This window comes from Taudactylus pleione, unplaced genomic scaffold (genome assembly GCF_031769625.1).
Source record: "Taudactylus pleione unplaced genomic scaffold, aTauple2 ptg000202l, whole genome shotgun sequence".
Classification (NCBI taxonomy): Eukaryota; Metazoa; Chordata; class Amphibia; order Anura; family Myobatrachidae; genus Taudactylus; species Taudactylus pleione.
The window spans coordinates 6,645,673-6,661,189 of NW_028284604.1; the positions used below are offsets into that span (position 1 = coordinate 6,645,673).

Genomic DNA, 15,517 nt, shown 5'->3' on the forward strand with positions numbered 1-15,517 from the left:
ATGGGTCTACCCTCATCGCTGTGCTCCTAGTTACTGCAACCTCTGCAGAGGTGGTCATTCCGTCACTGGCATGGAAGATAGCTCTGGCTAGTCTCAGTATTATGGCAGCAGGATTTGAGAGAGATCTCCTGAGCTATAGCATAACGCTATTATACTGTATATTTCATAAAATCTACACTTTTCCAGTTACCTATACCCACATAATTTATTACAGGATTAGTTTTTGATTTAATAAGTAGATCATTGTGGCCTTCCTTGTCTTATTTATAACTCTGACCTTATTTGAAAAGTGATACATACCAGTTACATGCACTACTGTAATCCACACTTGCCGACTTTTTATATGTTCTCTCTGGAAGAAGCCCGGAGAGGAGACGCATTTGGCCACTTCGGGGAGCAGGGGCTGGGCTCCTGTGTTATTAGACCACGCCCCTGACAAAGCAAACTGCTGTGAATCGCAGGACCGCAAGGAGGGTGTGTGGCTAAATAACGCAATGTAGCGCCATTTAGCCCTGCCCCCTCCATATAGAGCTGCAATTCACAACCATTATCTCCCCATCCTGCCCACTTTACTAGGAAGTAAGTTGGATGTGGGCGACCCAGTCACTCTTCCAGGGAGTGACTACACCAAAAATTTGGAAGATTCCCACAATTTCTAGGGGGTTTAGGTACAGTAAGTATAGTAAGTATGCTGTAATCTCTTATTTTTTGTTTTATATAAATGCATTTTTACCACAGATATGCCCATACCTGCACCTAGCTATGGGCACATTTAGAGTTATTATTATTATCCTTTATTTATATGGCGCCACAAGTGTTCCGCAGCGCCTTACAAAGTACATATACAAATAAGTGACCAGTGACTTACAGTACAGTACAATACAGGACAAGGACGCTTAAAATGTATTAGCTGCCCTTGTCGGGAGTAAGGAGTAGATAAAAGTATAAGGGATCTATTTAGTAAGCTTTGTTAGGAGATAAAGTGAACAGTGATAAGGTACCAGCCAATCAGCTCCTAACTGCCATGTCACAGGCTGTGTTTGAAAAATGACAGTTAGGAGCTGTTTGGCTGGTACCTTATCACCGTTCACTTTATCTCCTAACAAAGCTTAGTAAATAGACCCCTAAGTAAGGAGAAGCACATGAGGGAAGAGGGCCCTGCTCGTGTCAGCTTACTGTACATTCTAAAGGGGAGGGGCAGACAAAAAGGTGTAACACAGATGGGGTGGACAGGGAGGATGGAGCATGTAGTAGCGGGTTAGGATGAGAGCTGGAAGGCTATGATGAAATAGTGGAACTTGAAAGCCCATTTGAAGATTTGTAGAGAGGTGGAGAGTCTGATAGGGGAAGGGAGAGAGTTCCAGAGGTAGGAGCAGCACAGGCAAAATCTTGGAGGCAGGAGTGGTAGGAAGTAATCAGTTGGCAGGAGAGACAGCGTGCATTTGTTGAGCAAAGTGGGCGGCGGGAGTGTGAAGAGAGATGAGGTCAGAGATGTAAATGGGAGCGGATTGGGTGAGGACTTTGTAGGTGAGTGTAAGAACCTTGAATTGGGTTTTGAAGAGGAAGGGGAGGCAGTGTAAGGCTTGTAGGAGAGGGGAGGCAGATGTAGAATATTGGAAAGGAAGATGAGTTGGGCAGCAGCACTGAGCACAGATTGGAGTGGAGAGAGTTGGGAGTAAATATCCCTTATATAAGTAATTGTCAGAGTGACCATAGGTGCTGGTGTCAGTGCAACTGTGTTTTTAGACGCAGTCACTGACACTGACATGCCTGTGACTGTTGGCCAGCCCTCCAGTTGCCACCCACAAATGCCCATTGCTTTTGCATGGATCTCCATGCAATTTCAATCTGTGGGCCTGATTCAGCAAGGATCGCTAATGCATTTGCGGCTGCATTCGTGAACGCAGGTCTGCTGCAAAAGTATGCTAATATATGCAATCACAAAGCACTCGCACGAACAACATGCAGACGTCTCCCTTCCCCTCTCACACATCCGTAACACCTTGCAATCCAGCCAAAACATCAGTAATATCGAAGTACATCGGAGCCACTCGCGCATTTACAGCAGGTCAGACCTCACTTATAAATTGCTAACTTTCCTGCACGCAGTGAGCACTCGGGCTACGTATGCCATCGCAGTGACTAATTTATGAACGCCCCTGCAACGGCATTCAAACGCACTGGCACGTCTGCTTTTCTCCGACCATCCCAAATTGTACTTCCTGTCAATCACTCTGCAATGGGCCTGCTTAGTCACTGCGATTGCAATGAGGCATTCGCGCACGCACAACAATCGGCCATCTGCGGACGCGATCGCATCAGCGATCCATGCTGAATCAGGCCCTGTGCCTTCCAGCGGTAAACATCAGGACACATGTGTCTCAGACTCAAGTGCAGATGTAAAGCGTCCGATGTTTTTTAGCTGTGCCCACCTCTGAATCGCACTCTATATGTATTTGTTCTGACTTGTCATAATGGGGGCAATTACATAGTCAGCAATGGTGGTATGTGGGCGGTGTTCAGTCCGTTTCTTCAGCTATTTGCAGACACCAACATTACAGATTTTCTTTTGCAGCCGCCCATAGAGGTGTGCAGAAAAACCTGTGCTATTACTGCACCCTAAATATCGGCTATGTGCAAATTTGTTCACATCACCGAGAATTGAATGTCCCTCAAGTTACTTACTGGGAGTGTCATTCATGTATAGTACAAATGTAATAGTAATGTCAGTATTTGTTGTCATTGTGAAAAATCAGTTTATATAATTAATTCTTATATGCACACAGAGCTTGTATTATCCATTCATTTATTTATTTCCATTGATTTATGCAGACATATCAAATTACATAGCATGGAGTCCTCACTATATATGGGAAATTCATAACTAAAGGTGCTAATTCACTAGCAGATAGTGAACGACAGTACGATTACAACATTGTAATTGTACAGTAATTCCTCTTCCCCTGTAGTGCCTACACTGAACGATATGTCATTCAGTGCAGGCACCCTCCCTCATCCCCGAACATGCCCAATCTGTCGTTATCGGCAGACTGACCAGCATGTTCGGGTGATAATTGATGTCGGAAATGACCAGCGGGAGAGCGCATCACTGGTCGTTTCCGACATTTACATGCCTGATTGTGCACGATTAATGAGCGATTGAACGATAACAATATCGTTATCGTTCAATCGCTCATTTAAACTGGCAAATGGTCACCCGCCTTTAGAGTTACCTGACAGGTGTAAAATTGTGTTCCCAGAGAATGGCACTGATCACTTTAGCCAGGGCCGTAGGGAGGGTGGTGCAGCCGGTGCCTCCGCACAGGGCGGAATCCTCCAAGGTCACCGGCCACACACTTCCCGGCTCAGAAGGTCTGCAGGAAGAGACCTCCTGCAGTGGTGCGCGGCGCACCAAGAACGCCGGCGAAGGTTCCTGCCCCCCATCCAGATGACTTTAGCAACAGATACAGATAATCTGTATGTTACAAAAATGTACTGAATGCATATGTTCAAAATTGCCATTCCATATCATTAATATTTATTAAACTCAGAGCACTGCATTCTTATTCACACACGTGCACAATATTAATGCTTTCAAAGTTTCAATAATCCTTATTTGTTGTGTCTCCATTAAACAGTGTATTTGTGCCACATGTAAGACATCATATTTTCCATGGGTCATTGTTGTGAAGTACTGTAGCTACAGTAAGAAAACCTTGCATCTGTTTAATACAACACTACAGAAGTAATACTGTATCTGAAGTGAATTGCAGTCACTGGGGCTCTGACTGACAAGTACTGTGCATCTTCAGGACCTTGCAGAGCAGTGCTGCAATCTTGGAGATGCTTACTACAAGAGAGGCCTCTGTCATTAATATGCTGCGTTTCCGTACTTAAGCTACACTCCACCTGGTCTCCCCTTTGCTCCCTCCCTTACCAATGGTAAAATATTATGGCGCAGTGGCTGTTCCTGTAATGCAATGCTGTCCTGTTTGCATATTGAATTCATAGCATAACCACATGCAAGCTTACCAATGTGTTGTTAGCAACTATCCACACAGAATTGTATGGCGAAGTGTTAAATTATACATGTTGTTTGCTATATCATTTTGTTATATTTATGCATTATAGGTGAAAAAGTTAATTGTGTTTGACCCAAAAAAGCGTCTCACCACTCACCAAGCTCTACAACACCCCTGGGTGACAGGAAAAGCTGCAAACTTTGCTCATATGGACAATGCCCAAAAGAAGCTCCAAGAGTTTAATGCCAGACGCAAGCTCAAGGTACGTATGCAAGCCATATAAACCCGCGGGCGTCAGGTTTAGATCATGACCACAGCTCATTTTTCTGTCTGTTTTTAAGAGTTTCAGAAAGTTGTTAATGTAGGTAAAGGCAGCAATGGTAGGGAATATCCCGGCACATGGGATGCCGATGCTTAGAACACCTGTCAGAATCCCGGCGCCGTCATCCCGAAGGTAAGTATTGGGGGTTACGGGGAGGGTTAGCATTAGGGTTAGGCACTGTGGGTATGGCTAGAGTTAGGCACTAAGGGGGGAGGGTTAGGTTGAGGTTGCGGGAATGGGGAGGTTAGGTTTAGGCATTAGGGGGGAGGTTAGGCTTAGGCACCGGGCAGGTAGGAATAGGGTTACAGGGGGGGGGGAATAGCATACCTACCAACAGCTATTGGTATCCTAACCCAGAGGTTCACAAACTTTTTTGAATTACGGCGCCTTAGAGTAACAGCACTGTTTTCATGGCACCCCTAAGCCAAACGTTTGTTATTGAGGAAATCAGAAAAAATGTAGTAAAGCGAAGTAAATTGTGGTTACCTGTCACCCTTAGGGTCAGTTATGTGGTGGTGGACAGGTTTGCGCTTCTGTTTATCCACATATTTACACTACATTGACCATAAATAATTTGATTTGGTGCTGGACCACTAACCTGGACCACCACCCCAGGGTGCTACGGCGCACTGTTTGGGAACCACTGTCCTAACTATGTCAGGCTGCCGGCATCTGGATTTTGACCGCCGGGAACCCGAGCGCCAGCATCCCGTACCCAATTATCATATCAACATGGTCGACATGTAGCTTGTGGACATTTATCATGTCTACACGGATGACGTGCTGGCATGATAGAATGTTGACCTAACATCTCATGTGTACCAGCATTCACTTACATGGTCTCATGGAACAATGGCTCCACTGCGGCTTCCAGGTTCTGGAGGTCATTTGACGGTTATTTCCGGCCCAGATGTCTAATGGAGCAGCGGTTTGGGTGAGTATTTTCTGCCTAATTCCTTCTCTAAATCTTTGCCCGAGTGCCTAACCCTACCGGCGGTGCCTCAACCGAACAGTCTGCATTTTGAGAATGTCGACATTTCACATGGCAACATTTCAGATGTCACCACTATCAACATGTCTACAATTCTAAGGATGTTGACATGTGCCTGTCAACATGTTGAACCATGTCGACATTCAAGTGTCCATATTATGATGTTGACATTATGGGCGGAATTCAATTCTTTTCATCCCCTATCGCGCCCGACAGAGCTATTCTATTCTTGCTCCTGTCGGGCGCGATCAGCTGCCAAGCGCTACATTTCAGCTCGCAGCCCCTGGGGGATGAGAGCTGAAATGTGCGAAAAGTGACATGTTTGGGCGCCCAAACATCACTTTTCGCGATCGCGCCCAGCACTTTGGTCGGGGTTAGCCATTTTACGCGGCTAAACCCGACCACTTTGGGTGCGATCAGCGTGAAACGCTGGCACAATTGAATAGCGGCCCGCGATCTCCTGTCACTTTAGACGGGAGATGCGGGCCGCGAAATCAATTGAATTCCGCCCTATGAATGTCGACACGGTAACTGTCAACAGTGTGACTGGATCCCTGTAACAGGCACAGAGCAGTAAAGTATAGTCCTTTAAGAGCCACAGGCCAAGTGGAGCATTATATTTTTTATTTTTCTGACTTTGTCCTTATTTTTCAGGGGTGAAGGGCGATATGGATAGGGCAATATGTTCAGTTCACTAGGGTGTATAAATTGACTTTACATATGCTGACTGAATTCTAATTCAGATCTAACCTTGTAACTAAAGGAGGATATTTCCACCGAATGAAGACGTGTCCTCCGTAAATGATCATAAGATACATTTAACTGCTGCATTTGACCTTTTAAACACATGCAAGGCATAACTATTAAATATTTGGGTTTGCATGAAGAATGCAAGTGCAGAACACTTGCGCTAAGGCACTCACAGATGTGTCCACATACGTCTTACTTCCTTGCGTGTTGCACAGCCCTTCTAGTCGTGCCATGCCGTGGTGTAACGCTCTAGTGCTGAGCATCAATTCCTGCAGCATTTTACCTTCAGATGCAAAGTGATGTGAATGGGACACACAAGCAGCTTCTGCTGATTAAAATGATCTTCGGCATGCCGACACTGTAACGTAGCATTTGGCATGCAGATACACCCGTAGTTGCACACAGAATATGCTGCATATAATTTTAATCAGCAGAAGCTGCTTGTGCATCCTATTTGCATTGCTTTGCGAATAGGACACATTTGAAGGTTGCACGAAAAGACACTCGGCACTACCGAGTTACACGGTGCTCACACATTAGGTTTAATGTGACTTGTAACGCACGGAGGTAAAAGGTATGTAGAAACATCTGTAAATACTATGGGCTTAAACAGCTTGGTTTAGTATTTATTTCTGTTGGTGTTTTAAATTCATCGGGCAAAGTTGGCAATCATTGGCGACTTTGACAAATCTCACAATAGTAAATCTAGCCCTATGTGTTTGCTTAAGATACAGATCACATGTAAAATACCTTGTATCAGTTGCGTAACAAGGGTGGGTCAGGTGTGACACAAGCCCTAGTCACCAAATATTGGGGGGGGGGGATTTTTATTAATAATAAATGCAAAAATTCCACTTCTAATTTATGACATATCACATTTATCCCACTAGACGTTGTCAGACTCAGGTGCGCTACATTGAATAGTGACACCACCAGTTACAGTTTGTTTGGAAGGGAGAGGTAGGAGGAAGTGAATAGTTTCACGAATGTAGGTCTGCATCAGCAAATTCAGACATGGAAATAAAGGTGAGATGCAGATACGATGTAGGGACAAAGTTTCTGGGAGCATTAAAAGCTTTTTGGAAGTGCTGGGCTTTGGGAATGAGTGCTAAGAGAAGGATGTATATATGCTTGTGATGTCACAATTAGATGACGTCCATCATTTGCACTATTTGGTTCCATCTTGGATTTTGTCGACGCACAGCAGTGATATTCACCTCTGTCGCATTGATGTTTTGCCTTGCTCTTGCATTTCTCTAACTTGTGTTTTCAGCTTATGTTTATTTTGTGACTCAGTATAAAAATTCAGCCATAAACTAAAAGAGCAGTTTTTAGGGGATGCAATTTCTTTATTTGCCCTGGGCACCATCATCCATAATTACTCCGCTGCCCACAACTTATATCGTACTGGGCACTTTGGCATGCTTTTGTAAACACTTCCCTTTACAATGGCATGGAGCTTTTTTTTTACTTCAATACACCATTTATTTTGATGGGCTTTTTGGTGAGAAGAACCCCCACTGAAATGAATTGGCTATTGCAATTAATGAGAGAAGCTCTACTAGTAAAAAAAACCCTATAAATAATTAGAAAAAATGTCTACTAGTTGTCTTGTTAGAAAGATAAGCTTTAAGTGTGTGGCCAGCTTAAGAATTGATGATATGCTATATATAGCTGGCCATACTCCTTATCTATCCAATCATCCAACTAGTTGGCTGGTTGGAATGAAAATCTGCTAATGTATGGGAGCAAATGACAACCAACCATTTGCTCCCAAACACAGGGAAACCGAAATAAAGGTTGTTTAGACTAATCCGTTTGACGTAACCAACGACAGTTTTTGTCCGTTTTCAGGTGTTTGGGAAGAAATGGTTGTCATTTGCTCCCATACATTACCTATTTTTCGTAGAGATATATTTTAAAATAAAATGGTAAAAAAAGCTATGCTGCTATTTTGCAGGAGCAGATGTACTAATGTACATGTCATCAAATGTATCTTTTATCTTTCTACAGGCAGCTGTTAAAGCTGTAGTAGCCTCAACTCGTTTAGGTAGTGCTGGCAGCCACAGCAGCCATGATAGCAATAAGCCAAGCAGAAATCCATCTCCTGTGCAAGAGAGTGGTCGTGAAGAGGTGACCACTCAAGAACCTAAACAGGAAGAGGAAGGAGCATCTTGAGTCCACAACTGCCATGTTTGAGTCTGGGTCTCTGCCATTTCATGCACCAGCTACATCAATCTGTTTCTTCGCAGGGAAGATTCCTTAGCATGGCCTTCTTTTCATGGGGTGCAATGAAATGCACAAGTTGGTGACACTATGTTCAATGCATGTGACTGCTTATCAAAATAGTAAAACGGCCGACCTGATACATGACAGGTGTAGTGCTGTACCTACATATGAACTATGACATGGGCTAATATTATTTCAACTATAACCTTGATATGCATTGTATCTACACTGTAGATGAAGTGTGTAGTGTTTCATTTTACAATTTTATAATGGTAATGGACTTTATAGAGGATATACTACTAGTATGAGTTTTCATGTCATATTATTATCATGTTGCTGGGTTTATACTAATGCTCTAAAAATAATAACACATATAACACCTTCCGTTATATCAGTTATATCTGTTTACAATAAGATAGTATAAGTACTTATGCAAAAAAACATTCCACTGATGCGGCAGTAATGTATAGCCCTTGCGGCTTGAATATGGTATATTGACATAATTTGCATTAATAATGCCTTACATTACACTTTATATACAGTATTTTATTGACCAAAAAGCACTTTCATAGATTTCTGTCACAGTATTGTCTAAAAGTTAAAACACATACAGTAACAAGTCAATATAACAAACAGTAAAGTGAAGAGGTAAAATACAATAAACAGTAAATAATGTATTACAACCTTGGGGTTGGATTTTTAATAGCACTGGCTACAAAATATTGTAAGATATGCAAGAGAGTCGGGTATACTAAGAACACATCGTACTGACTATTCAAAATGTTACTTGTAAATTTATTTTTAATATAAATGAGTTAATTTAATGAAGACAATTGTCATATTATTTATCTTTAAAAGAAGACATTTATCAGTAGAACACTCATCTCTTAAATTATTTTCCTGTTTAGGTTTTACTTTAATTAAAATATAAGCTACGGAAGTTGTGTTCTTAATTTTTAATAATCATTATTTTTATGTATAACATGCATTAGAATTAAAACATTGGTGTACTCTTGATAATAATGACTAGTGGAGTTGTGTCAATATATTATTTTTGTATGCATGTTACTACTGATGTTACTACTGATTTCCATTCATAGTAATGATTTCTGCATCACGAGCTGAAAAACATGATTGGCTAAAAGGAATGAAGAGCTAAAACGCACATCATTAGTCTTATTGGCAGTGTCAGGCTGCATGTTATTATGGGTTGGGCATGAAATACCAGCAGTCAGGATGCCAGCTGTCAATATACCGACAGCGGCATCCCGATGCTCAGTATCCCGGATAAGGGTACGTAGCTATGCTAACCCTCCCTCCTTCTGCCTCTAACCCTCCTCACCCTGCACCCTAACCCCCTCACTAATGCCTAAACCTAATTCTCCCCCTTGGTGCCTGAACCTAACTGGCCCGCCCATAGTGCCTGACCCTAACACCCCCAGTGATGCCTAACCCACCCCGGGGGTGCCTAACACTAACCTCCCACACCCCTTGCAGCCTAACACTCCCCCCCCTAGTGATGCCTAAACTTAAGCCCCACCCCCAAGCCCCCTGCGTCTAACTCCTAAGCCGGCCCCGCTATACTTACTTTCAGGATGGTGGCTTTCAGGTTTCCGGCGCCAGTGTCTATACTGGCGTCAGGATTTAGACGCCTATGTCTAGTCCCGGGATTTCAACACCCAACATCCCATCCACCTGCAAACTAACTACAGGGATGGGTTGGGTATGAAATACCGGCAGGCGGGATGCCAGCGGTCAATATACCAACAGAGGCATCCGGATGCTCAGTATCCTGACAGGGGTACGTAGCTATGCTAACACCCCCCCCCCCCCCCCCCCCCTTCTGCCTCTAACCCTCCCTTCTTGCTCTAGATGCCTATGATTAGTCCTGGGTCAGGATTCCGGCGCCAGGATTTCAACAGCCGGGATCACGTCCGCGGGCAAACTAACTACATCCCTGTTATTATAGCATACCTAAATACAAACTTATTTCTGATAGCTACCCTATCCCCGGTATCCAATTAACCCCAAAATATTTCCGGGGGCGAAAAACTGGTATTTTTCACCGATAATGCCCGTTTTTGTCAACTTTTATTTAAAACCCTATCCTATTGGTTTTGGCTGAAAACACATAGAATCTGTGATATATTTACGTACCTATGTGTTTTTGCCATTGCACTGGCGAAAACGTACTTTTTGGGGATAATCTTTTTGGGACACATCAGGTCATGAAAAAAATCCCCGCTAAGTGCCAGTGTTGGGTCGGACTTCAGTGCTAATTGTAAAGCCCCCCAGGGAAACCATTAGCAGCTGCAACTTACCGCTGCTAATTGGATACCGCTGTTGTCTATATGCCAGAAGGTAAGAGTAAGATCTTCAATAGCAACAACCGTTAAAATCAGGATTGCGTTAAGAATGATGGTTTCCCAGGGAAGAAATCACATTATTGGAAGCATCATGCTCCATTGCAAACATAGTAGGCACATCTGCATGTATATGAAAGCTGCAACTATCACAAGATAAGTGCTGGTCACAGGGGTGCTCGAAGGTGAACTGTGTCAGAACACCCCACCCTCCACCCACAAATAATATGAGTTTCTCAGGCATACATACATCTGTAGCTCTTCACAATTGAGCAAACATGCCTTAGCTGTACTCGGCCAAGAGCATGAAGGTGTAAGGGTCAGAATCTTACATACCTACATAGGCACATATGTGTGCGCTGAAGTGCAGAACAATTTCAGGCAAGACACGTCACACAAGGTACGTCACACTAACCAATGGCACACTGCTCTCAGTTACTACCGTATACCTAATATATAAAGTGAATCATGCTTGGTAAGGTGTTAGTGCTAAGGTTAGGGCTGTAAACATAGGGCTAGCTGTATACATTAAGGAGTTTATGATTAGTATTTTTATTTACTTGCAGTTACTGTTTGACCTGCGAGTTCTAAAGATCAGCTTTATCAATCCATTTACCTGGATGATTGAATTAGGTCAAGAATATCTATTTAAAACTTATACAACACAATTTTATAAAAAAAAAAATGTAAAACAAATAAATCTCAATATTTTGAAAAATCAGGCACCGATATATCGGACCTTTGATGATCGGGCTATCGTGACCATCACGGCTATGTATTGGGGATGCTATGGGCTGCTTCTCCCTGTAGCCGACAGATAAAATCAGTGGGGGCGGGCAGGCAGAGCTGACTCTCTGCACCCGCCGGGTATACTGGGGGCAGGGCTGCTTTTACGCTAGTAAAGTGGCTAAGGCTCCATGTCTAGAAGGTCTAAAGAAGGGCACAGAGCCCCAATGCAATGTCATTGTGCCCCAATCTCCCCCATACTGGCCAGCACACACATTAGGGCACCCTGTCTTGAAAGAGGGGACTCTGGGCCTGATTCAGAGCCGCTCGTAATCGGCCGCTCATTCGCTCTGAGCGATGTTTGCACAACTGCGCATGCGTATGGGTCGTAATGCGCATGCGCCAACCAGTCATTGCGGTCGGAAATCGAGCGCTCGCAAAATAGCGAGTGCCTGCTAATTTGAGTGAAAGGATGAGGCATTTGTGGGTGGTAACGGGAAGGTGCTTGAAAACGGGGAGTGGAGATCCGAACGCAGGCGTGCCAAACGGTCAAAACTGGTGTTTTAAGGGTGTGCATAATTAACAAAGCAGCGTCATCGACCACGTCACTTGGTTGTTTCTTAGCCTGAACTGTTCGCATGATTGCAGTAAGAAAATCCAACCACAAGCACTGCGAGCAGTTCAGACGCCTTTCGATGTACTCGATTAATCAAATAAATATCGGAGATGATGTAGGATGCGAGCGACCAGGGGGCGTCTTTACAAAATAGCGAGCGCATGTTTCGTTCGCTCGCTCAGACATAGAGGCGTCAACAGACCGCAAAGAGCGAACGCTCAATTTAAATAGCCGGACCCTTTTTCTGAACGAGCGAGCGCAAATAGCGTCCGGCTCTGAATCAGGCCCTCTCTTTCAAACTAAGTGCTCCTAAGTAGTTATTGTCTGGTGATCACCATATAATAACTTGAACACTACACAAAAAAAATCAATTGTTCAACAGATGGTAGGATCTAAATCTCATATCTCCCCATCTTGTGTAAAAAAAAAACAAAAAAACTGATCCCTCATTTAATGCAGTAGGTTATTTAGTTTTTAAAATGCAGGCCTTGATGGGCTACCATATTCCCCCTACACATTGGAAGTGTTTAAATCGAGACAAAAATGTAAAAAAAAAAAATGCATTTTTTTTGTCAACCTACACAGAATCCTGCTTTTTCCTATTCTGGAAAGCTGGATTATATTATTGGCGAAACAATAACTATAGAGTATTTATTTGTGGTATTTATAAGACGAAGAAAAAGCACATTTGCTTTTGTTCCCTTTCTTAAAATTTCATTTAAAAAAAAACAAAAACACTTTTGGCAATTTGGGTTAAAAAAAAAATTGCTGTGTTAGAATGAGTAAAAAGAATAATGGTATTTTCAGAAAATAAAATGTCTTCTGAAATAAAACATGGTATAATGTGTGTTATTACTGCATTAGAAAAATATGATATTAATGTTGGAATGTGATGAGCGCAAATATGAAAACATGACATCCGCACAAGAAAAAACCCTCAGCATCGAAGGGGTTAATTAAAAGCCTGTACTCATGTAAATTGGAAGGTAAGACGGAAGGAAAATATAGTGTATGTTTGTTGTTTTAGTAATGAATACGTATTATGCTCACCTTTAAGATAAGACAGGTACAGTACCAGAAGAAGCAGGCAGCACTCCTCTGAAACACGCGGCAAGTATTTTTCATTGAGACTCCTCTGATATAGGAAGTGTAATCCGCAAAATGACAGTCTATTCATACCCCCTACAGGACACATTGGAATTTACACCTTGGTAAGAATAATTATTTATCCTGCAGCATAAAAAAATTGGAAATAGGATCACATTTGAGCCGGGGAGATGTACCAAGCGTTGGAGAGAGATAAAGTAGAGAAGTTGCCCAAAGCAACCAATCAGCTTCTGTCTTTTCAAAAACTGATAAATAACAGAGGCTGATTGGTTGCTTTGGTCAACTTCTTCACTTTATGTCTCCAAGTCTTGATACATCTCCCCCTTGAATATATTTATGTATTCCATGCTTCCTAATAAGAAAAGGTTAGAATGTTTTTTTTCCCATATCAGTGCTCAACTTTTATATATGTATATAGAAAATCTAAACTGGGGTGGTCGTTTGTTGATGAAAACAAAAAAGAAGCCTTTATTGAGGCCTCGGGAATCTGATGTACAGTATATGTGATCATCTCACCGACATACACAGTATACACTATATTTCCCTTCTGTTCTCTCCTGGTAAATCTGCACCAGGGAGGGCTCTTTATGAATGGCTAATGTAAGTCATAGTTGCTGGAAAATCCATTACGTTTACAACTGTATTTCTCTTTAAAATAAAGTATCTAGTTGCATTACTGAATGTTAATGACATTATTGCATTATGTGAAAATAATTGTAAATGCTTCAGGCATGTTATTACTACGCATGTAGTTCTCCAACTCTTTATTGTTAATTAAGCATAACTGTAAATAACAAAATTAACATTCTTTTGTACAAAGGGGACGATGTATCAAACCTCAGAGAGAGGAAAAGGTGTTGAAATTGAACATAGCAACCAATCAGCTTCTAACAGTCATTTATCTAGAACAGTCTGTACAATGACAGAAGCTGATTGGTTGGCATGGACAACTTCTCCATCTTATCTCTCTCGGAGGTTAGATCTATGTGCTTGTCATCTTGTCTCCCGGGAACTCCTTGTGTCTCCTAGGTTTCTTAATCTAGATTCTCTCTGCTTCTCAGGGCTGTATTAGTATTGTACACTATTTCCTGGTTCCTCACGTTGCTCCCATTGTACCTTTTGCTCCATCTCCATTTTCTGGACTAATATTACCTTGCTGTATCTTATAGTGAAAGCACTACTTAACCAGACCTAATGGTGCTCCCATTGTACCTATTGCTCCATCTCAATCTTTGGACGGTCTGTGGCTTGCTGTTGGGTCTATTTACTAAGCAGTGTTAGGAGACAGAGTGAAAAGTGATAAGGTGCCAGCCAATCAGCTCCCAACTGTCATTTTTCAAACACAGCCTGTGAGATGGCAGTTGGGAGCTGATTGGCTGGCACCTCATCACTGTCTTATCACTTTTCACTCTGTCTCCTAACACTGCTTAGTAAATAGACCATCTCATAGTGTAACCACTATTCCACCAGACCTACTGGTGCCTTGTATCGCACTCCATAGTATCTACTACCATATCCCTTACCTCCTGGGCAGTCTGTGCCCTATCATGTCACACTGTGTTAATCACCACACCCAGGGCTGTAACTAGAGGTGTGCAAGTGTTACCATTGCTGAGGGCGCTGTGATGTCATGTGCTCAGTGGGCGGGGCCGGGACAGGGCACAGTACTGCACTGTTACCGCAGTGGCTACACCCACTGACCTCCAAGTGTCTTGTCATCTCTTTCCCATCACATCTCTTTTCCTGCTGGTCATGTCTGGTGTTTTCCTGGGAGGGCAACAGAAGTGAAGCCCAAACCTCCTTGTGCCCCTTTAGACTCTGTGCCTCTTGTTAAGGAGTGCTAAACCAGTACTAACTGAAGGAGATCCTAAACTTTCCTGTGTATTGTGATATCCCATCAGATGGATCTTGTGCTTCAGGTTCACCAAGTAGCTTGAATTCATTGGTTTACGGAGCCTGTTGCTGGCATTTACCACAGAGAATACGTTTGCAGTAGCCCATGGAGATGCCAGAGGAAGAGCATTTGGAACACTTGTAAAATGTAAAACAAGGCTTTAACTACACAACAGAGTCACTCTCATGATTAATAGAAATCATAAATGATGGTAAACCCAGCATTTTTCTGAGAAATAGAGAAACGTTTTATAAATTTAAAAGGTTTGTTCTAAAATCTGATGTGACATTTACAGAGCCCAGAGCAGCGCCCCTTCAGAGTCCACTACTCCCACACACCCAGGTGCATTTTTCGTTTGGATGTGTTTTCAGCATCATAAATGACCCCTTTGATAACAGTATCAGAACCACTTCAAAAATAATTTGACCCAATATGATAATGTATCTTCTAACTCCACCCCTTGCTATTCCTTCTGTCATATTTATACGACAGCTATC

The 15,517-nt window shown here is 42.7% G+C and overlaps 1 protein-coding gene across 3 annotated transcripts in view; it reads left to right on the top strand.

Moving 5' to 3' along the window:
* Positions 1-13,322, top strand: part of CAMK4 (calcium/calmodulin dependent protein kinase IV) — a 284,083-nt gene extending 270,761 nt beyond the window's left edge. For all 3 annotated transcript variants that reach the window (XM_088477684.1, XM_088477682.1, XM_088477683.1), the window contains 2 exons: positions 4,132-4,284; positions 8,099-13,322. In XM_088477684.1, the coding sequence (XP_088333810.1) occupies positions 4,132-4,284; positions 8,099-8,263 (318 nt within the window). In that variant the 3' untranslated portion in view covers positions 8,264-13,322. The remainder of the gene's footprint in view (positions 1-4,131; positions 4,285-8,098) is intronic.
* The last annotated feature ends 2,195 nt before the right edge of the window (positions 13,323-15,517 follow it).